The sequence below is a fragment of the Paroedura picta genome, chromosome 8, assembly GCF_049243985.1.
Source record: "Paroedura picta isolate Pp20150507F chromosome 8, Ppicta_v3.0, whole genome shotgun sequence".
Taxonomy (NCBI): Eukaryota; Metazoa; Chordata; class Lepidosauria; order Squamata; family Gekkonidae; genus Paroedura; species Paroedura picta.
Window position 1 is genome coordinate 71,845,386 of NC_135376.1, and position 23,057 is coordinate 71,868,442.

The window sequence follows — 23,057 nt, forward strand, 5'->3', positions numbered from 1 at the left end:
GCTCTTCTTCTCTTCAAGCAATACCTCAGCTGCTTTTTTTATACCAGAGTTGCTGGAAATGTTGCATAAACTGTGGACTTAGCCACACCACATATTTCACGTTGAACTTGTTTGACAGTTGATCTTGCTGTGTTAAATGTGACAGTCAGACATCAGCCAGTCAACCGGTCACCCTGTTCGCCTGGCTCCCATTCAGTGATTCAATCACCTGCTAAACAGGTTTCCGTTGTTTTTAAAACAAGCACGTGCAAAACACTTCTTGTACTTCTTGAAGCTGGCTGAACTCCAGAACCTTCTACCAACACCATGAACATAAAATAACATGATCCTCCTCATCAAGACATGCAAAATATGATTTTCTTTAACCTTAGGCTGTTCCTTTCCTGTTCTCCATTGGTCTGCCTTGCTTACCACCCTGCCAGTCCTATGGCCTGCATACATGAGCAAGGCCTCCTTCCTTCCTCTGCCCACTTAACTCACAGTACTTTTGGTTCCGTTTTTTAGAGCCAGCATGGTGTCTGTACAAATGGATTGGCAGCCATTGATGTCATTGAGAACTACTTAGAGAAACACCATAATATAGACTTTTTAAAATAAGGTATTTATTTATGACCAATGAATATTATAAAAATGGGCTGTCATGGTCCAATTATCAGCATTCCTGGATGAAGCTTCATAGAATCATAGAGTGGGAAGGGACCTCCAGGGTCATCAGAATGCAGGAAATTCACAACTACTTGCCTACCCACAGTGATCCCAATTCCATCCCCACCACCACCAAAAAAGAAAACCCAGATTCTCTGGTCAGTCTGGTCTCAAAGAAATTCACCTCCCTATCCCAAAGAGGTGATTGGCATTTTCCTGGCCATGCAAGAAAGGGTCACAAGAGCCAAGCACTGACACAATTCCTTCTGCCCAGCCAGTCACAAAATCAGAATTTCTATCAGATGGCTATCTAGCCTCTGCTTAAAAACTTCCAAAGAAGGAGAACCCACCACCTTCCAAGGAAGCCTATTTGACTGAGGAACTGCTCTAACCGTCAGGAAATTTCCCCAGAAGTTTAGCTGAAAATTCTTTGGAGTTAATTTCATCCCATTAGTTCTGGTCCTACCCTCTGGGGCAACAGGAAAAAAAAACCTCTTCTCTATCTTCTATGTGACAGCCCTTCAAGTACTTGAAGATGGCTATCATATCACCTCCTACTTGTCTTCTCTCCAGGTTAAACAGAACACGCTCCCTCAGCCTTCCTTCATATGTTTTTTGTTAGACCCATCCCAGTCAGCCTTCTGGCCTGGCCATGAGATAAAAACAGCACTGGTCACCCTGATGGATGACCTCTGTTGCCAGCTGGACTGAGGCAGGTCAGCGCTACTCATGCTACTAAACCTCACAGCAGTGTTAAACACATTCGACCATGAGCTCCTTGGTCACCACCTCACTAACACCACCCCTCCAATGGCTGATCTGCTTTCTTTGGGGTCATGGACAAAGGGTAGCAAAAGAAGCAATCAAGCCGCTACCAGCTCACATGTGGAGTTCCACCGGGAGTGGTCCTCTCTCCAATTTTAGTTAATATCTTTTAGCTAATTTCTTGTCCAGCTGTTGCAGAGTTTTGGGCTAGGTTGCCATCAATATGCAGAAGATATCAAGGTCTTCCCCCTAATGGATGGCCACCCTGAATCACCCCCAGAATCCTGGATCAGACCGAAGGTACCTTTTAGAGCCTCAAGCGGTCTGTGCCCAGTGTACCTGAGGAAACACCTCACTGTCTATACCCTCCAAAGAGCTTTACACTCCTCCACTTCCAACGGGCTGGTGTTCCCTGGCACCGAAGAAGCATGTCTGACCTCAACCAAGGCCAAATCATTCCCCTGGCCCCCTCTTGCTCAGCACGGTGTTATGCTTAAGGTGACCTTTGCCAGTAGTTCACTTGGCGTGTAACGTGGGAGTTCAGACAAGGTAACTTCACCTGGCAATTGTGTGCTGCTGCAGGTCTCAGCATGTCTGGACAGAAATATCTGTGGCAAAATGCCACTTGATGCATGGGACAGTAAATGTTTATATTGCACCTTGTTAACTCCCAGAAGTTAACCTAAAGCAACCTTCCTGGGTAGCTAAAGGTTTCAGAACAAGTTTTGCCAGTTAGCTCACTGTTTGCAAAGATAAGGTGAGTGCTCCTTCATATTAAGGCTTATACTTGACCAAACTAAGGAACTGTTTTCTGTGACTTCAAGATTCATCACTAGGTGGGCTTTCTGTAAAAAAGCATATACCATTCATCATATATCATTGGAAAGTCTAAGGTGGGAATGTTATTCTTTGCTGGAAGGACAAAACTGGAAATGGCCAGAAATACACTTGACTTTGGAATGAATGGGAAAGCTTCAGAGAAACATAAAATAAAAAGATCAGGAATGGCCTACTTCTTAAAGCAGCATCATGGAAGAGTAAGTTGCAATCCAAGGATGAGATTATGTTTATTGCTCATTTAATTTTCTCTTTGCTTGGAGGGTGTTAGGAAAATTTTGCTCGTCTATGTTTTTCTGTTTTATTAAACTGGTATTTGGTTGGTATGTCTATGCCAGGCTTTCTCAACAGGAGTTTTGAGAGGGTTTTGCCAACTGGATGCGAATTAATTACTTTTTAATATATTTTAATTAAATATATTGGGTGATATGATCATATACGGCTTTGTAGCCCCCCCCCCAATGGCTAATGATAATCAATCAATCAATCAACCAACAAGAGTAAATAAATAGATAGGTATGCTTCTGTAAACTAAGTCACTGAAGTGACATGTTATCCAAATATTCAGTTCCTGTATGAATGCACTCTTTATATTTTGTAATTCACTTTGAGTTTAGATGAGAAGGGTGGACTATAAAGTAAATGATAAATATATTCATATTCTTGTAGTATCATAATAATCTTATTTACATTGACTGGGGAAATGGATAAAGGTGAAGCCCTCATTATGGGCTGGGGCAATATCCCCCATGGTAGAAGAAGGTTCCTACAAATCCCATTTTGCCACAGCTTCTGCTTGGCTTCTGTTCCCATAATTCCCTCAAACATTATTCCCACAAGCACCTAAATATTGCTCTTACCATATGATCCCTTCTACCTGAAGAAGAAGAAGAAGAAGAGTTGGTTCTTATATGCCGCTTTTCCCTACCCGAAGGAGGCTCAAAGCGGCTTACAGTCACCTTCCCATTCCTCTCCCCACAACAGACACCCTGTGAGGTGGGTGAGGCTGAGAGAGCCCAGATATCACTGCTCGGTCAGAACAGCTTTATCAGTGCCATGGCGAGCCCAAGGTCACCCAGCTGGTTGCATGTGGGGGAGCGCAGAATCGAACTTGGCATGCCAGATTAGAAGTCCGCACTCCTAACCACTACACCAAACTGGCTTTTGTCTTTATTGTAGGCCTTTTGGTGAACAAAAGGGACCCTTTCTACTCTTCACCAATAGAAAAGCTGGTAGGATTCAACCTACAGGAAGTCATGTTTTATTTTTCTAAGAAAAATATCACCTTTAAAACTCTAGGTGACAGCAAACATGAAATAGAGTGATTACAGGCAGAAGCACACAGGAAATATTGTCTACAGGGCTTTGTTCCCAGAGGAGTATAAACTAAGCTGACCATCCTTCCTGCCTTTGGCAGGGCAGTCCTGCATTCGGGGCATTTGCCTCATGTCCTGCAGCGTTTTCAAATTGTCCTGCGGCATTCACATATATTTTTTAAAAAATTAAATTAAAAAATATTTGTTTTGCCCGCACGGCAGGCAGCCCACTAGACAGCCTAGGCTCCGGGGCGGGGCTTCCTGGCCAGCTCTGCTGCTGCCTTTTCCTCCGGGTGGCCTTTTCCTCCAGGCCTCCCTGCCTCCTCCAGGACCAGGCCTTCAGTTTTGCCTTGACCCGGGCCGCCACCGCCCTAACGCCAGTTGAGGGGGGAGGGAGGGAGGGAGGAGGGTGGGAGGAGGGAGGGGCCACCATTGCTGCCACTCCCGCCGCTGCCCCCCACCACTGCCCTTCTAAGGGTCGGGGGAGGGAGGGCCCACCTGCAGCCACCACCACCGCGTGTCCCGTCTTGCAGGGCCAGATATCTGGCCACCTTAGTGTAAACAAGTATATGAAGCTTGTTTAACATGCATTTGAACAAGCTGCCTCTGCTCCCCATGCATGTCTGTTTACCCCAACATAGGTACAAGCTATCACTCCTGACTGTGGAGATGGAGCCTATGCACACATTTTCTGATTCTATGTTTATGCTGTGGTAAGGAAGCAGGGCCAATGTATTTAATCTCAGCATCTCTTTTCTGTACATTGACCACTTGGATGCTGGGCTAAAAAGTCCTTCTGTTCTGAATATAATCAACAACACATTTGCATTTTATTTCAGTAACTGACCTAATGAGCCAATAAGCATGACCAAACATAATGTGGTATGCCAATGTTGTTATATTTCAAAGTATATATATATATAAGAAAAATAACAGTGAATAATGCACATCCTTAATAATACATAGAAGATGCAAGTCCATGATCATAAGACTTGTCAATTAATTCTTTAATTTATTTACATTAAAAAAGAAGTACAAATTTAAAACAAAAACAAGTTGATTTCTAGCCCGGTATCATTTGAAAGCATGGCTTTCAGCAAACACTGGACCTTATTGTGTTTGCACAGAGTGGCTTGGACACCTTAAATATGCAGAAGAAACCCATTTTACAAAACCCAACATGCAGCAGTGTTATGAAAATTAATTGTCAGCAAATCAGCCACATACTGCCCATGTTCTGTTTCACCTCACCATAACCAACAAACATAAACCGGGAGCTGATTATGAAGATGAAGTGGTGATATTGTACAGGCAGAAGCAGACAGAGCACGGAGGGGGGGGTAGGGGGCTGAATAAAAATTTATTATCCCAGATACTGTATTGTCTAGCTGAGACTAACAGGGATCTCATGGATGGTACAGTGTGTCTCCATCTACAGAAAGTACCTGATTTCTGGTTCCTCAGTGTGTTCTTATAACATACAAACCACTCACTAGGGCCATTAAGGATAACATCTCTTAATTCCTGCTTACGGAATTATTTCATGCATTCTAATAATCCTTTTATTATCCTCTTTTGAGGAATTGGATTCAGTTTCTAACCAATTCCATTTTAAGCAAAGAGAAATTTGAAGAGAGGAGAGGCAGCCTGGAAAATCAGGACTTCAGAATGTCAGGATTTCTCTCTATAGATGCTTAGAGGCAGGCAAGATCTTCCCAAACCTACCCACCATTGCAGTGTTCCCCAACCCCTCGGTACCAGGCTGTGGCGGGGGGGGGGGAGGTGAGGGCACCGGTGCATCAGCAGGCATACTCCCCCCCCCCCGCTGTGTGGTGCTTGCTGCGCTGGGAGCTTCAGTGGCCGAATCGCTCAAGCCTAGCTGCACTGTGGGGGGGAGGGGGCGCAAACGCGCAGCCGTGGCAGCTCCATGCCTGCACATTTGCACCCACCGGTGAGTGCTGCACTGTGGGGGGGGGGGAGTCACAGGCGTGAACACGCAGGCAAAGCAGCTCCGTGCCTGCACATTTGCGCTTGCTGATGAGCACCACTCTTCCTCTCTCTCTCCACGGCCTGAAAAAGGTTAGGGACCACTGTGTTAGAGCACCATCCTGTGGTTTATAACATAAAGCAACTGCCAGAGCTGAAGTTACAAAAACAGGACATTGATTTCTCTTCAAAGTGAAATCAAAGTGAGATCTAAAGAGAATAAGAGGGATCATTGGATATATCTAAAAAGTAAGTTTCAGATAAAAGAAATTCCCTTCCCTATAACAACCCTTTACTTCACTTATTCTGTCTGGTACAATGATAAATATTTGACCAACATGGCATTAAATGAATGTTTTCTGCCAAACATTTAACCTATAGTGGAAATGAAGTCCCCTTTGTTCTCGGTATTCATTTATATTGAAATGAAAACGTTACAGTGCTAGGGCTCATTCATGATCAGCATAATTAGGTCATTGTAAACTTTCTGAGGAGCATCAAGACCCCAAAGAAAATCTAAGTGAGTCCAGTTAGGTATTTTAAATTCATGTACTACATCATGGAGTCGATGCATTAATTGCTTGATGTTATCAGGATCAGCAAACCAGTCATTTTCACCATACCATATGGCTGTTTTTACTCTCATACATCCCAGATCATATGCAGGAGGCTCAGACTAGAAAAGAAATACAGAGATATTATGTAAGTGAAACCATGCAAATTGTAAAATCAAACTCAGACCTCAACAATCAGGAAATATAAATTACTGGCTAAGTTTCTTTTTTGAACATCTGTGGACGTAAAGTTATAGCCTCAATGTAGCCATTTTAAGGTTGCCAACTCCAGGCTGGGAAATTTCTGGAGGTTTGGGGGAGAGTCTGGGGAGAGTGGGGTTTGAAAACGGAGACTCTTAATGCCCATCTCCAAAGCAGTCATTTTCTCCAGGAAAACTGATCTCTGTTGACTGGAGATGTAATTCCAAAAGATCTTCAGACCCCTCCTAGAGGTTGGCAAACCTAAGCCATTTTGATAGGATCCCAGTTGGCAAAATAATTTTGTTAATCAAAATTATAATGATCTGGGACCCTTGTACCTATGAGACTGCCTCTTCCAATACACATCCCAAAGAACATTAAGACCCAGGGGCTTTCCGCACTCCTTCAAAATCGCACAATGGTTGCCAATTGAAATCACTACAGTTTTGCCATTATGCACAACGTCATTGACAATCTGCCACACACCTGAAACCGATCCGCAAAAAGCGCTTCCTTGTAGCACTTTCAGGGAAATCCCCAAAAGTGGATTCACCCTCTGGAAAGCGCTACACTCCTGCAACCAATCTGCAACACTAGCGGGAAAGTTCTGTGTGTTACCATTGTTGTGGTTTCTACAAAGTCCCTCCCCCTGGCTCTCTCCTCTGATCTTCCGGCGAAGCGATCGCCATTTTTTTTTCTCCGAGCAAGCGGAGATCAAATCACCGGCAAGCCTTCGTTTACCCAGTGAGGCTTCCCCAGCTGCAGTCCCTCCCCAAAGCTCTTTACAGTCTCTTTACAGTCACTAAGCACAAACAACAGAGAAGCCTGTTTGCTGATGTATTTTCCCTTTATTTTTTACACTGTTTTCGGCCGAAAATCGGGCCCGTGAGGGGGGGGATTTTTTTTTTTTCACTTGGGGGGAGCGTGGCAACGATGAAATGACAGCTCAAACACACCTGCCAGCTGGATGGGTCTCTCAGTTGCAACGAATCAACACATATTTGTTGCAATGGATGTGTTTATTTTTTTTAAAAAAAACTTTCTTAAAGGGAAAGGGGCTGTTTGGGAGCATGCTAACGGCTGCGCATTGGCTGCTTGACGGCCAGGGGTGGGACGAGCTTGGCAATAGCGCTTCCTTTCTAGCAATTTTTGCTGAGACCGGAAGCTTGTGGGAAACGCAACTGGATTCCACTACAAAGTCAGGTATGCATAATAACGAATTCCACTATTTTAAATGGCGATTTTTCGTTCAGCAAACAATTTGCTACAAGGATCCCGGTGCAGAAAGCCCCCCAGTAAGCAACACTTGCTCAGGATACCTGGCCCAAAAGAATTGAAAATGGAACTTCTTGCAGTGCATACCATAATGTACAGGTACTTTGTGTATACAGTGTTGTATATGATCCAGGCATCATTTTTAAATACTGCAGATGTTCTCACCTGATTGTATCTATCCTGGTTTTCACTTTCATAATCAAATTTTCTCAGTTTTCCAGTTTTGTATACCTTGAAATGAAGACAGGAGGATGAATTCTAAACAACATAAATATTCTGAGTGATTTATTATTTGTCTTTACCCCATATTATCAGGCATGGGAACTATAGTGGCTTTTGTTAAATCCTCAAAGGATTTGACCTAAAATGTTCTGTCAGTCAGCTAAGGTCTATGGGCAAATGGGAAATCAGATAAGAATCATGGATGAAAGGCACGCTGATATCAATGGAATTTATTTCCAGTTAAGAGTGCTCAGCATAGCAATCTAAGAATAAGAAACCAAAGCATGACACAGAACAGCCCTGTTGACAAGTTACAGCAAAAACATGCACAATCTATGTGCAATGTACACTTCATTTTTCCTTGTATGTACATTGAACAATTCTCATATTGCATTCAATGCATGTACAGTGGAATATACGCCACTGTCCCCCCTCCCTCACTTCATTATGAAGTGAACTCATTTTGGCCCTTTCTTACAAACAGATGTTCATTGTATCATGGGAACAAAGCTGTTATTTTTGAGGGATTGTGACCATTAAAATTTCTTTCAGCACTAAGATTCAGCTAGGTTGCTACATCAATACAAGAGCAAAACAGAGCTGCCAGAAGTAAAATAGGAGTTCCTGAGTAACCAGACGTACAGAATAGTTCTGAGGAGATTAAAAGTGTCATCATGAACTGTTGAACTTTAAGGGTGCAACTCTGTTTAGAAGTGCCCTATGAAAAGGAAGGGCTGAGTGTGTTCGAGGACTCAGAGACATGGTTGGAAGCAATTCAGCAATGTTTAAGAAAAAGGGAAGGAAAAAGAATGGGGAGAGCAAATGATTTGCTCAATAACCTAAAACAGACTTTTTCAGTCTTTTGACTGTGGAGTAACCCCTGAGATATTTTTCAGGCTTTGAGGAACCCCAGAAGTGGTGACATGGCCCTTCAGAAATGTTGGTGCAGAAGTAAGATGTGGGAGCCAGCCAGTCAACCAACGGATCATTCACTATTTCTATTGTGGAGAAAGACAGTTTCTGTAGAGCAACAGGGAAAGTGGGCTGTAGTGTATCGAATGATGTCAGCAGCCCTCTAAACTTCTGGGAAAGGCTGTGTGACCCCTGGGGAGTTCTCACATAACCCAGGGTTCCCCAGAACCATGGTTGGGAATCTCTAGTCTAAAAGCTTATAACATCCTCAAAGAGGAGTTTTGGGGGAAGGAATTGACCAGTTATTTACTAATCATTTATTTGACATTTTCTGGGGCTTCAAATTGTTTTTCACTGGCTTGTTTTGGACAGCATATAAGCAAGGATAGTATCAGGCTCTTACAGTACAATTCTAAACAGAGTTGCACCCTTTAATTCAACTGACTTAGAAAGGTGTAACTCTCTTTAAGATTCCACTACAAGTATCAAAGTGTATGAAAGTTTTTGTGATATAACTAAGACCAGACTTCCTACCACCTTTTACCTAAGGTAGAGTGTTGAAAAAGTCCTACACATTTCTGCTGTGCCCTCATGTCTAAGGAATTTAAGGAGTGGAATTCCCCAGGGGCCCATTAAATTGCTGCTGTGCTTTCTACGGTAAACAAAATTTTCATTGTGAATTTGGAGATGCCTACTTGGTTGTTACATCCAAAGAATGATGAGGGAAGCCAAAAATGTCTATTGCATTGTCTGAGAACAAGAGTGAATTGCCTCAAAAACATTTAAAACAGACCATTCTGAGCCATCAGATTGTACTTACTCACCTGCTCACGCACGCAGCTACATGCGGTAATTTAGCATGCCAGCATAAAATGTATATAACCTATAGGCCTTTGGCATATTTATTTAGCAAGCCCAACCTCTTTGTTTTATTCATTCATCCAGTTCTCAGCTTTTTCCTTTGTATAACTCGGAGCAGCTTGCAATTAGGGATGGGCACAAACTATTTAATGAGCCAAAGTTTGTCATGAAGTTGTCCTGATTCATACTCATGAACCAAGGTTCAGGGGAGGTGCCTCCCCCAAACATTTCCTGGACTTTTGTCTGGTTTAGGGGTGCAGATCATTTAAAACTAACAGCTGAACAGGGCGACCTGCCCATCAGCTGTTAGGTTTAAATGGATGTGAGCCATTTGAACTGCCCATTTCACTGCACCCTTCTAAGTGGAGGAAAGTGAAATGGACCACTGAAATAACTGCCAGCCATTTCTCCAATCAATTTTGTTTGGTCCCCACTTCAAAGCAAGGGGGAGCAAAATGAATCTGTGAAATGGCTTCCTGCCATTTAAACCTAATAGACTGGTGAGTCCACCCGTCAGCTGTTAGATTTGAATGCATGGCAACTGTTTGAACCATCCATTTCACTCCCACCCCATTTTGAAGTGGGGGGAAGTGAAACAGGCTTCTGAAATATCTGGCAGCCATTTCAGCAGTTCATATAGCTTCCCATGGCTTTAAAGTGTGTGTGTGGCGGAAGGAGTGAAACAAACAGCCATTTCATCAGTCTGTTTCGCTTCTCCCTATTTCTAACTCGAATGTTCTGTTCATGCCCATTCCCGCTTGCAAGATAAATAAAACATTATTAAAATAACTAACCCTCCATTAAAACCACAACTATAAAATCCAATAAAATGTCAACAATTTAAAAACACCAATTAGGACTTCTGGTAAAAACTCAATCAATTAAATGCATTCGTAAATAATGTAGTTTTCAACCACCTCCTGGAAATTAGCAATGAGAGGGCCAGACACACTCTTGGGGGAGGTTCCATTGCTGTGGGGCTGCCACTGAAAAGGCTCTCTCACATGCCTTCCACATGAACCTGCTTGATTGGTGCAATCCTTCTTCATACTTACTGTTTCCACAACAAAAGTCATAAACAGCAAGTTTTGTAATCTTAATTCCCAGGCAAGATCATATGACAGAAGACAGTCCTTCAGATACCCCAGTCCAAGTAATGTAAAACAAAACTGACACCTTGAATTGGGTTCAGGAGCAAATTGGTAGCCAGCGTAATTTCTGTAGTATCAGGAACATATGAGTTGGATAGGGGCTCTAAGCAGCAATCTAGCTGTAATATTCTCCCCTAGCTGCAGCTTTTGAACAGGAGCAGCCCAATTTAAACAAGACAGTCTGCAAAACAGTTTTCTCCAAGTGCCTTTGTCTCACCAGTCGCACATTTAACTCTAGACTTACTTATGAATGGTTTGAACACACAACATGGACATGCTAGGGGAAGAATATGGATTTAATCAATGCTTCACCATAGCCAAATCTGAATAGTCAGTCATGTTACCTGTCCCCAGTGGAGTAGATTTTGAACAGATGTTGAATCTGGAAAATGTGATTTGTATACATCAAGTCGACTCTGCAAGAGAAATGTCGTTTATTTTTAACAGAGGGAGAAAGTTGTGTCCAGGGATGGGAAAAATAATGTTTTAATAGTTCTAGCCCTGTACACACTTCCATCTATGTACATAAATCAACATATTTAAAACACTACTTTAATCTCTCTCTCTCTCTCTCTCTCTCTCTCTCTCTCTCTCTCTCTCTCTCTCTCTCTCTGTTCCCTAGTAAGTAATACTAGTTCAAAGTATTTCAGGCATATGTATTATATGTCATTAATTCTTTTCCAGCATAGGGCAACCCTATACATTAACAATCTTCAAAAGAAGAAGAGCTGGTTTTTACACCCCACTTTTCACTACCCAAAAGAGCCCCAAAGCAATTTACAAATATCTTTTGTTTCTTCTCCCCACAATAGATACCCTATGAGGTAGGTGGGGCTTAGAGAGCTCTAAAAGAACTGCTTTGTAAGTACAGCCATGCTGGCATCCAACAGCCCTTTCTAGTAATACATACTATGTTTAGATGACTCTCTTTGGCACCTCCACTAATTAAAAGATCCCAAGAACACAACTTCTTCCAGAATTTAGATCTGCACATAGATCTGGTGATGTTTCTTCTTGTCTCACTTCTCAGTAAGAAATCCTTCTTGCCCCAAAACATCTATAAATAAATCAGTGAAACAGTTACCAAAATGACAATAAGTAGCATGGCCACCTAGGGAATTTCTTATCCCTGCTTTCAAAAAAGCAAAACTCCATTTTGATTTCACTTCTCTCCTATGTGACTCAACCCGTACATTTGTATTTACTTAGACTTCTTTTAAACGTTTGAAACCCACCTCATCTCCTCAGCAAACCACAGACCTTAGAAGCACTAAATTCTTCTCATAAAATGTACAAATTATTCAGTATTAAGTGTATAAATAAATCAACATTATATTTATCATTCATTCATTCATTCATTTATTATATTTGTATAATGCCCTCCCCGAAGGCTCAGGGCAGTTCACCTAAAACAGAACAGAAACAATAAACTTAGATTAACAATAATGAATGAAGTGAAACAACAAGCAACATGGAACAGTAGAAAAATTAAACATTGAAATAACTCCTCCCCATCCCCCAATCATCCAATTGTGTACACACACACACACACACACACACAATCTATGTAAAGATACACCACCTACATTTGCAGAAAAATCCCCCCTCATGGATTTATTGATCTGCATGGTTGGGCCATTCATTACTATTAGGTATATAATTTTTATACAGTTTTCGCTGTATTCATATTTGGCTAAGGGCTAAGTGGGCGGGGAGTGGGCGGGGTCAATCCAGGTGAAGCACCTTCCGAATTGCCCGTCGCCAGGACAGACAACAGTTCTAGACAATTGGGTGAGGGCACAACCTAGGCCCCCGCCAGCACAGGCAAGAAAGGCTTCTAGGCCCTCACCAAGACAGGCCAGAAAGTAATGGGGAAGCGTCAGGAGACCATGAGTAAAGATGGAGGCCTTCTCCTCAGGCCTAGAAGGACACCCAGGGCCTCAAAGAGGCCCAGGGTGTGCTTCTAGGCCTGAGCGGAAGGCCGCGCTGACACCGGGGGGGAGGGGGGGAAGCAGGCCTTCTCCTCGGGCCTAAAAGCTCATGGGGGCCTTTCAAAGTCCGGCTTTGAATCTAGTATGTATATAATATGTTAGGGATGGGCATGAACTGGCACACAAAGTAAAGTTCATCATGACATTAGCCAGTTCTTAGTTTGTGAATTAATGTTGGCAAATTGAAGAGCCATTACTAGCTTCCATACATTTTGATGCAGTTTTTGGTGGTTCATTGCTGTTCATGAAGAGCAGAAAGCAGGGGGTTAAATGGCTCTGAGCCATTTAAACAATTTATTTCTGTTTCCCGTAAAACTGCTGTTTGATATAAAAGGCTTTGAGCCATTTAGCTTTCTGCTCCTAGCCAAAAGTGGCCCAAAAAAGAAAGTAGGAAGGTGAGCCACTTCAACCCCCATTTCCCTCTTGCCAGTTTTTGGCAGCAAGGCATTTCACCTCCACTCCTGGACATTTTTTCCAGCCGTCTAGGATTCTGATAGTTCAGAAGTACTTTGAAAATAGATACATGGCTAGTTAAGTATGCATTTGTTCTACTGCTTGAGATTTACTATTACTGAATATATAGCTTTGTTTATATACTACTTATCTAAGGTGACCAGATTTAACATTGGTAAAGCGGGACATTTACTCATTTAGTCTCCGCATCCTCAACTACGGGAGGGGGGGGGGAGACACTCTCTACCGCCAGTTTGTGAGGAGGGGGCTGGTCTTCTTACTGCCCAGCCTCAACTATAAGCCTGGCGGAAGAGCTCTGCCTTACAGTTCCACAACCTGCAATCTGTGACTAGCACCATATTCTGCGATCCTGTCGATTTACTGCATGAGCACAGCCCTGAGGATTGAACCAGTGGAGTCCATGTTTAATTCTTAAGTCCCAGGAGTGACCTAGGAGGCCACGGATATTAGTTTTAGGTATCTGTTTTAATTACCTGCTTTTGTGCGAATGAGTATACTGTGCTATCCTAAGTAGACTTATACCATTCTAAGACTGTTGATTTCAAGAAGAAGAACAAGAACAAGAAGAGTTGGTTCTAATATGCCACTTTTCTCTCCCCGAAGGAGGCTCAAAGCGGCTTACAGTCACCTTCCCTTTCCTCTCCCTACAACAGACACCCTGTGGGGTGGGTGAGGCTGAGAGAGCCCTGATATCACTGCTCCGTCAGAACAGCTTTATCAGTGTCATGGCGAGCCCAAGGTCACCCAGCTGGCTGCATGTGGGGGAGTGCAGAATCGAAACCGGCATGCCAGTTTAGAAGTCCGCAATCCTAACCACTACACCAATCAGATTTGAAAGAGTGTAACTGTGTTTAGGGTTGCACTGGTAATAAATATAATAGGATATATGCAGCCACCCCAAGCCTTTGCAGGGCAGAACTTTCCTGTTCCCCCAAATTCCATAGGGCAACCATTGCTTTTGAAATGCTGGGACTTGGATCCAGCCAGCTTTTCTACAGGCACGGAAAGTCAGCTGCAACTTGACAGCCTTGGACGCACAGAGAGTTCTTACTTTATAAAAACACAAATAGAAGACAACATGAATCTGGCATGAACTTCCTGGTTGCAAGCCACAGAAGAGATCCTTGTTGTCAGCATAAGATGACAGGAAGTGGCCTGTTTTGCATTCCATCAGGAATTATTTTACTCAGAACATTTATCTAAACCACGTTTTCCCTGATGCCACTGGTACTCAAGGCATATGACAACAACAACAACAACATAGTACAAAAAATAATCACCTATTATCATCATTGAGTTTTTTTTGGGGGGTGGGGGTCATTTACCTTGATTACTGCATCAGGCAGGGAAAGGAGCATGGCATATTGGCCAGGAGCATTCTGAAGGGTGTTTAATGGAGCCAAAGCATACAGCCTTTTAATCTTGCAACCCAGGTCAGGCATAGTTGAAAATGCAATGAGTCCTGAGGAGGAAATACACAGAGAGAAAACATATTACAGCCACCAGGCTTTCAACCTTAAAACAGAGAACCTGCTCAAGGTACCCTATAAACATAACGAAAGCATGTAGCATCAAATTACTAAACATAACAAGCTATTATTACCAAACTGTTATTAAAAACTGAGAACAGAGCAATTCAAAGTAATTTTCAATGATTTTTTTAGTATAGTGAAGAAATTGTACACTCTTCAATTCATAGGGGCTTTTCTTCTGTGATTTCAGCTGAGAATTTGGCCATCTGGATATCATAGCCACAAACTGTCCGCTGTGCAGATAACGATTTTTTTTCCAATTTATATACCATTCCTCCCCACAAGAGGGCTCTAAGCAGTTACAATAATTAGAATATCTTCACAATAGCCCAGGCTGTAAAGGACTCTGCAAACACACAGTCAGTTCTCAGAAGTTTTTGAGAGCTGGCCCTCATTAGTATTTGGATGGGATACCACCCAGAAAGTATAGAGTTGCTTACATGGCAATGGCAAACCACCTCTGTTCCTCTTTTGCCTTGAACACCTGATGGGATTGCCATACATCGATTGTGCATTGTTGGTAAGTTCTACCACCAAATAAAGGGAACTATTGGTTTGCAGGAAAACAGCATGAAACTGGCAGGGGAAGAAGAATGGGATTTTTCCCCCCATGCAATTCCTCACAGGTTATCCTTTTTATCCTTTTAAATATTGAATAATTTTACCATCTGCGCCTGGTGAGGCTACTAGTGTTCTAACTGTCCCCAGACAGGCTACTGTGATCCATGCAATGGCCACTTCCAGGTTAGACTTCTATAACTCACTCTATGTGGGCCTACCCTTACCTGTGGCCCAGAAATTGCAATTGGTGCAAAATGCAGCTGCTAGGGTCCTCACGAAGTCATCTTGGAGAATCCACATCCAGCCTGTGCTGAGGCAGCTGCATCGGTTGCAGGTTAGCTTCCAGATCAGGTTTAAGGTTCAGGCTCTTACCTTTAAGGCCATCTGCGGCCTGGGCCCTGCATATCTGAGGGACTGCTTGTCTCCTTATGCCCCCCGCAGGGTTCTTCTCTCAGGGTTGAATTGGTTGGCTGTCCCTAGTCCCTGGGAGGTACACCTGGTCTCGACCAGGCAAGGGCCTTTTCAGTCCTGGCCCTGACCTGGTTGAATGAGCACCCAGAAGACCTAGGACCCTGACGGAGCTATCACAGATGGAGCTCTTCCACCAGGCATTTGGTTGAGACCTGGCCAGGAAGATCAGGTCCCTCTTGGTATAGGCCCCATTGGCTGGACAACACTAGAAGATCTCCTCCCCTGGGGCGTGGTGGTGGATGTTACTATAGGGTATGGATGGGTGGGAGAGAGGGGGTTTATAGTTGGTTTCTTGCCACCATTATTATTATTATTATAAAACAAAAAATATATTATTGTTTTATTGTTAAACTTGATTGAAAACCCATTGTGTCTGTGAATACAATGGGCGCTAGAATCCCCTCTCCTCCCCCCGGCCCCCGGGCAGCCCTCCTGGCAGCTCCCCCACCCAAAAAAGGGCTGCCACGGCATCGCATGGCCCAAGGAGCAGGGCCACTGCGTCTCCTTCATGGCAGACCTGCTAGTTTGTCTGTGCTGAAGATTCCCCCCACCCGCCTCTGCCCGGACTCCCCGGCTTTGCTGCAGCCCAAGGAGCAGGCCTGCTATATTGGGCAGGGTCCGGGAGTGGCAGAACACCAACACCAACACCAACACCAACACCAACACCAGCATAGAGAATTAGTCAAGAATTTGGAAGATCCAGGTTTGAATCCCCACTCATAGGTCCATTATGCATGGCCGCAGAAACGGCGATTTCGGGTCACATGGAAAATGCGGAGGGGGAAGAAGCAAAGCAAACCGCTTATGCATGGGACGCAACGGCGGCAAAACCCAGAGTAACCGATTATGCACGCGGCGACCTTGGCGCCGCTTCTGGTTGCGCCCCGGTCACCCGGAAGCTGAGCTTTCTTCCACATTTCACTAATGCGGCTTTTTCGGCAGCATGCACCGAATCTGCAGCCGGTTGCAGCCGGCTCCGTGCATTATGGGTGATTTTAGTGGCTGCCATTCCACCCCGAATGTGTGCTATCCCCCCCCCCATGCATAATGGGCCATAGGGAAGTTTGCTGGGTGACTATGTCAACCTTCCTCACAGGGCTGTTGTAAAGATAAAGTGGGGGAGGGGAAGAAGATCATGCAAGCTGCTTTTGACTTGCCATTGTGTGTGTGTGTGTGTGGGGGGGGAAACAGGATATGAATAAATAAACCCCCAAATCTCTATTTATTGATTTATTATATTATATTATATTTATATACCACACTCTTTTGTGGCTTAGGGCGATTTACGTTAAAGTCTGTGATACAATACAAGGAAGACATGATCAGAAGGGCTTTATCTTTTATTCTAATTCAAAAAGAAAAAAAAAATTATAGTAGACTTTTCATTGCACTGTTCCTAAAGAGCATTTATAAGTAGAAATACATTGTCCATACATTTCTTTAACATACCTTCAGTGGCGCCCTGAGAAAATCCAACAAAATGTATTTGGGGCTTTCCGGTTTTCTCCAGGATAAAGTTGATTATCGCTGGGAGGTCATATTTGGCCATTTCATCAAAACTGCAGTACAAGTGAAAATGTATAGTAACTTACAGGCGAGAGCCTTTACTTTATTGGCTTGTAACCAGGCAACTGTTGTAACTGAACGCAGTCTGAATTCAAAGTAGATGGATTTGCTGTGGAACTTTCTGACCTGGCTCACAGGGTGCTTGAGAATGGTTGACACTGACTGATTCCGCACAGGCATAAAAGGCTGAGAAGGAAACCCGATATGGAAGTGGGGTAAATCCCTACTTTCATATGATGTTGCCACCAGGCTGCCACCCTGGAACATGTAATTTTCTGAGTTCCCTTAGCCCACTGCAGGAGCCAATAGGGCCTGTCCCACGGCAGGTCTCTGAGGACAGACACTAAGTGTCCCACTGAAATGTGTATCCTGTGTGGACACAGACTGCTATAGAGCATGTAGCTCTGTAGCAACACACTGCTGGCAGCCCGGTGCTTCTGCCACCATGCGGACTCGGTCACAAGGATTGCAAACCTCATGGTGCTTTGTGATTGTATAAATATAAGTAATTGGAGGGGGGGCGTTCTCCTGTATCATTCTTCCTTGAGGTTTCCCCACCCTCCAAAACTTTGAATTCGGATCATTTTTTATGCTAACACATTATTTTTGCCTTCTGTTTTTTATGCTATTAAAATGTGGTTCTCTGTGTTTACATCATCTAGATATCTTCATCTGCATCTTTCCAGAGCTGGCATTATTTTTAGGCCATCCTCCCTTAGGCAAATGTTTATGTCATTATTATCTGCTTTACTCTCACTCTCAGATATTATCTCTATCACACAGAAGAAATTGTGCTTTGTAAAGCTATTGCCTATGGTTGTAAAACTACTCACATGACTCATGGTGGAGAATATGATAGTGATTGAGATTAGGTGAAGTACCCACTAATATGCACCTTCTCTGAGTTGAGTAGGGTTACTTACATGAGAATGGTGACTGATTAGTTTGATATATCAAATTTCCAGTAGCCACTTATGGCTGTGAAAGTTGGAGAATGAAAAAATTGGACAAGAGGAGAATTGATTTGTTTGAACTCTAGTGTTGGAGAAGGATTCTGCGGGTTCCATGGACAGCAAAAGTGGACAAACAAGGAAATACTACAGCACATAACGCCTTAAATATCACTAGTAGACAAAATCATCAAACTCCGGCTCATTTACTTTGGCCATATCATGTGATCCAACTCAATGGAGAAAGCAATTGTGCTAGCCATTATCAATTGTAATGTCCTGTCCAAATTAGTGGTTCAGAACCCATCCTTTAAAACAAGTTATTAGACGCATATTGAAAACAACATTGTTCGAATCAAACCCAAGAACCCGAGCATTTCTTAAGTGTTTCTGATTTTGATCTAGAAGCATGATTAGTACACTGCATTTGCATTATCTTCTAGATCATGCACTATGTAAACTTCAGGCATGCAATAACCCTTTGATTGCACAGAAGACAAGGGGGCAATCTGAAACAAAATACATTTGGATTGCTTTCTAGAATGCCAAATAGTGGGATTCAAAGGTGCCTTGCATGAATGGGAGAGAAGTCTACAGTTCCCCACAGAGAGGATTCCACAGTATTCCAAAAGCAGCCTGGAGCCTAAGACTAGCTTTTCAGGCCATACAAAAGACTGAGAAAAATGGCAGAGACAGAAATGACCCATACCTTAAGAGCTGCTCTACCTAGTATTCTTTGGATCCAAACCATAGAAATGAAAAACAGTAATCTAACAACTGATTATAACTTATAACTATGACTTTCTGTGCTACCAATTATTAATAAACCCACATGGTAACTCGCTCTATGCAGGCCTATCCTTGTTCTTGACACAGAAATTGCAGCTGGTGCAAAATGCAGCAGCCAGATTCCTCACTGGAACACCTTGGAGGGCCCATATCCAGCTGGTGCTGAGCCAGCTGCATTGGTTGCCCATTGCAGCCCGGATCACATTAAAGGTTCTGTTTATGACTTTTAAGGCCCTTCACGATCTGGACTCCATACATCTGAGGCACTGCCTATCACCTTATGCTCCCCACATGACCTTGCATTCTGTGGGTACTAACCTGTTGGTTATGAGAGGTTTGCCTGGCCTCGACTAGGGCTGGGGCCTTTTTGGTACTGGCCCCAACCTGGTGGAATGAGCTCCTGGAAGAGCCCTGCAGGAATTTTCATGGTTCTGCAGGGCCTGTAAAATGGAGCTCTTTCACCAGGTCTTCGGTTGAGGCCAGAGTGTGGGAGATCACAGGGGGCCCCTCCACAACCAAGAACTATTGGCATCCCACAATTTAGAAAGGTGCTTTTTTAAACTGCAGTTGCAGAATAAATACACATAATGAAAACTAAAAGTGCATAGGGTGGGCATAGAATCCAAAGTCAAATTTAAAGGCTTACTGCCCTGAAAATCTGCAGTAAGATGCATGTATGTAATGGGCCAAAGAAAACAGATTATGCAGAGCTCACATGAGTTGAATTACAAAGTGCTTTCCTGCAATTCTTGTTCAGTATGTTCAATTGTCTGATAATTCAGATATTCAATCATTTGAAGTAAAAAAAAGTCAAATTTTGAACATGGAAACTGGACATTTTTCTGGATATAGGGTTATTTCTGCTGCAAGGCTGAAGGAATGCTCCATAAAGTATGAATTAGGAAGAAGCAGAATTGGGGGGTGGGGGGAGTTTGGTTTAAACGATGTGTAAACCTTTACATTTATAGTACCTGTAAGCAGAAAACTGTTCTTGATCAACAGTCAAGCTTTGATGTTTTCGTGACCAGGAGGTGCCTCTGTTGTTCCCAATCCAAACATCACAGCCAGCCTCTGCCAGCATGAATCCCAGGCTATTGTTTGGCATATTTGCAATCCAGCTGCTGCCTTCTAAAGCGAAACCATGCTGCAGAAGCACAACTGGCTTTTCAACTGGGAAAAAAAGGGAACAAACAGGTTATTGATTCACAACACATGGACCGCCCTGAGCCTTAGGGGAAGGTGGTATATAAATGTAATAAATAAATAAGTGAATAAATAAACAAGAACTGTACAGGACTACAGGCTGTATGCAGATATTATGATAGCTGTTTCATCAAGCTTATTCCATGTATTAATAAAGCTCCAAATCAAGCATATTTACTTACATGACCACTGTTGTCTTGCTCTGTCACAAGGAATTCTGTTCAAAGTGAGGATGTAACCATCATCTGTTATCACTTCATATTCTTCAGATGGGTATCCATGATGTCGGATAATCTCACTCTATTGAGTGACATAAGTAGTTGGGAAACATTATGTTTTCATATTGAGCACAAAAATGATGCCTACATTATTTGGAGGAATTTAAACCCTTTTTTCAACTGCCTCTCAAAATGTGTTTAAAAGACAGAATACAAACAGAATAAGGTCTACAGAGTTTCAGCCTAAATAGAATAGAAAATACTGTGTATGGCTATAAATAAACTTATAATTATTAATACAAAAGCAATTTGCATTGTTGATTTATTGCTTGCAATATCAAAAAAAATGGAAAAGGGTATTTCACAAGGTAGGTATTTCAGCTACAAGCCTTCATCAGTGTAAACACATTCACCAGGTTCATAAGAATTCACCTTGTCTGTCGCCCCTTGGGGAACCTAAATACACATTTGATTATTCCTGCACAAGGTTCTTTGTAGCCAATGTTAAATTTGCATGCTTTTTGAAAAAAGGGATAAATGAGTTTTGATCTGGTGAATATATTTATTCAGATGAAGGCTTGTAGTCCAAATGTTGTTAAACACCATGAATTCCAGTTTTTGATGCTTCAAGCAATACATCCACAGTACAAATGCAAGTTGCTTTTGTATTGTTAATAATTATATTTACAGTCATACATAGTATTTTCTATTGCATTTAGTCTGAAAGTGTGTTGCAAAAGAAATTTTCTTTCCTTAAAAAAACAAATGGGGGCTTCAGATGTGACAGAAGAATTAACCATTTTCAAATCACAGCAGAGACATGTTACTTGCTGACACCGCCATGTGTTGCTATGCAATATCCACCTTCCGATGCATGTGTGGGTTTTCTATCCATAATGAAGTCAATGCCCATAGAATATCTTGGGCTGCTGTTTAAAAAATAAATGTCTCAGGAGAACTGTGACAAGACATTAAATGAACAGAAGAAATTGACGGAAGACAGGAGAGAGAAAATCATTGGAAGTGATAAGAGGGAAAAAACAGGTCAGTGAAGAAACATGAAACTTGCATTACTTATTGTGAAAATCACTTGCACTTCTTTCATCATGTGCATATGCAGCAAAATTGCTACATAAGATGATATACACAGAGCTTCTATTGTTTTAGCAAAGTAGGGCATGGGAGATACAAGTGTCTGCAGGTCCTAAGACATCTTTCTTAGTATTACTGAAAGGAGCGATAGATGAATAAAAGAGAACCAAATCATTTTTTATAAGTCTCCCATATAGTGCTGAAGACTCAATGGGTGATATTGTTTGAATCACGATAATAAATTAAAACTTACAATATTCATGTATACTTCAGGATTCACATTTGTAGTACTGGATGCTGAAGACACAATTCCTTGGGCCACATACAACACCAGAAGGAACATCCACATTTTGCTTCTGTATTAAATAAGGTGTTGTTTGATTTTCATAGATAATAGGTTCCTAGAGGAATTAACTGGCAAACAGGAAGATATGCTTATTATAGGAATACCATCCTTACGTGCATCATCTACACAGAGAGTGAACTCAAATATAATGTGCCATTAAATGCTTCTGGACCACACAAGGCCACTGCTCATAACTGCTTGCTCAAGCAGGTATGTCCACAACAGACAATATCATGCATTCCCGTCAGCCATCAGAAAAGATGAGGCCACTGCTTCCATCTCTGGTGGCAGCTTCCAAGGTAAGGGGTGGCATGAGGGGTAGGCAGGATCAGTCCACCATCAAGAAAAAAGTGCAACCTGCACTCAGGGCAGCTTCAGAATACTGGGTTCTTCAAAAGGCCATGACAACTGCCCAATGATACCTCTCATATATATTGATCACGAATAGTCCCCGCAACTGCTCTTGGTAGATAAATTGCATGTTGAGCAGGGAACTCTAAGTTTAGCTCCTCAATGCCTTAAATATCCTAAAAGCAAAGATGCTCTAAAATTTTGGCAAATATCTTTACATACTTGCATAAGCTGCCATTACACATTACATTCATAATCACAGTGTGATCCAATGCAGAGTTAGCCCAGGACAAACTGATGAAAATAAATCAGTTTCAGAAAAAGTAACTCCATAGTGTGGAGTTGTGGGTTATTATTATCCACCCTCTTATAAGTTTTATTTCTTTCATTTTCAGTTAGAAGCAGACTTATTCCACAAGCCCTTAATCAAACGTATTTCATCCATCTGAAAAATGAAGCAGGCATATATAATATTAGCATCCAGAGACTTGTCACCCCATTAGAAGGATCACACTGAGATGTGCACACAGTTAATTCAGAGACAATACACCATTATTATAGGGTGAATGGTGTGCCAAAAGGCTGCATCAATCAAACATAAGACATTACCGGAACACACTAGCAGGTCTTGAAGGGATAAAAAGTTGGCAGTCCCCCATTGACAGGAGTAGGACAGAGACAACTTCCTTCCGATAGACTCACTGCCATTGCTTCCCTAAACAACCTTTGTATATATATCTACAGTGTCTCTCTCACTTACCTGCTTCACACCCCCCCACACACACACA

At 42.6% G+C, this 23,057-nt stretch overlaps 1 protein-coding gene across 1 annotated transcript in view; it reads right to left on the reverse strand.

The window, feature by feature from the left end:
- Positions 1 to 4,522: 4,522 nt before the first annotated feature.
- LOC143842663 (lipase member M-like) overlaps positions 4,523 to 23,057 on the reverse strand; it is a 51,090-nt gene continuing 32,555 nt past the window's right edge. Inside the window, exons 1-10 of the mRNA XM_077347869.1 lie at positions 22,879 to 22,983; positions 21,826 to 21,986; positions 20,445 to 20,562; positions 20,031 to 20,229; positions 17,204 to 17,313; positions 14,516 to 14,652; positions 11,636 to 11,782; positions 11,070 to 11,141; positions 7,745 to 7,810; positions 4,523 to 6,225 (exon numbers count right to left, since the gene is read on the reverse strand). Of these exons, the coding sequence (XP_077203984.1) occupies positions 5,992 to 6,225; positions 7,745 to 7,810; positions 11,070 to 11,141; positions 11,636 to 11,782; positions 14,516 to 14,652; positions 17,204 to 17,313; positions 20,031 to 20,229; positions 20,445 to 20,562; positions 21,826 to 21,921 (1,179 nt within the window). The 5' untranslated portion in view covers positions 21,922 to 21,986; positions 22,879 to 22,983 and the 3' untranslated portion in view covers positions 4,523 to 5,991. Of the gene's footprint in view, positions 6,226 to 7,744; positions 7,811 to 11,069; positions 11,142 to 11,635; positions 11,783 to 14,515; positions 14,653 to 17,203; positions 17,314 to 20,030; positions 20,230 to 20,444; positions 20,563 to 21,825; positions 21,987 to 22,878 lie in introns of the transcript that reaches the window.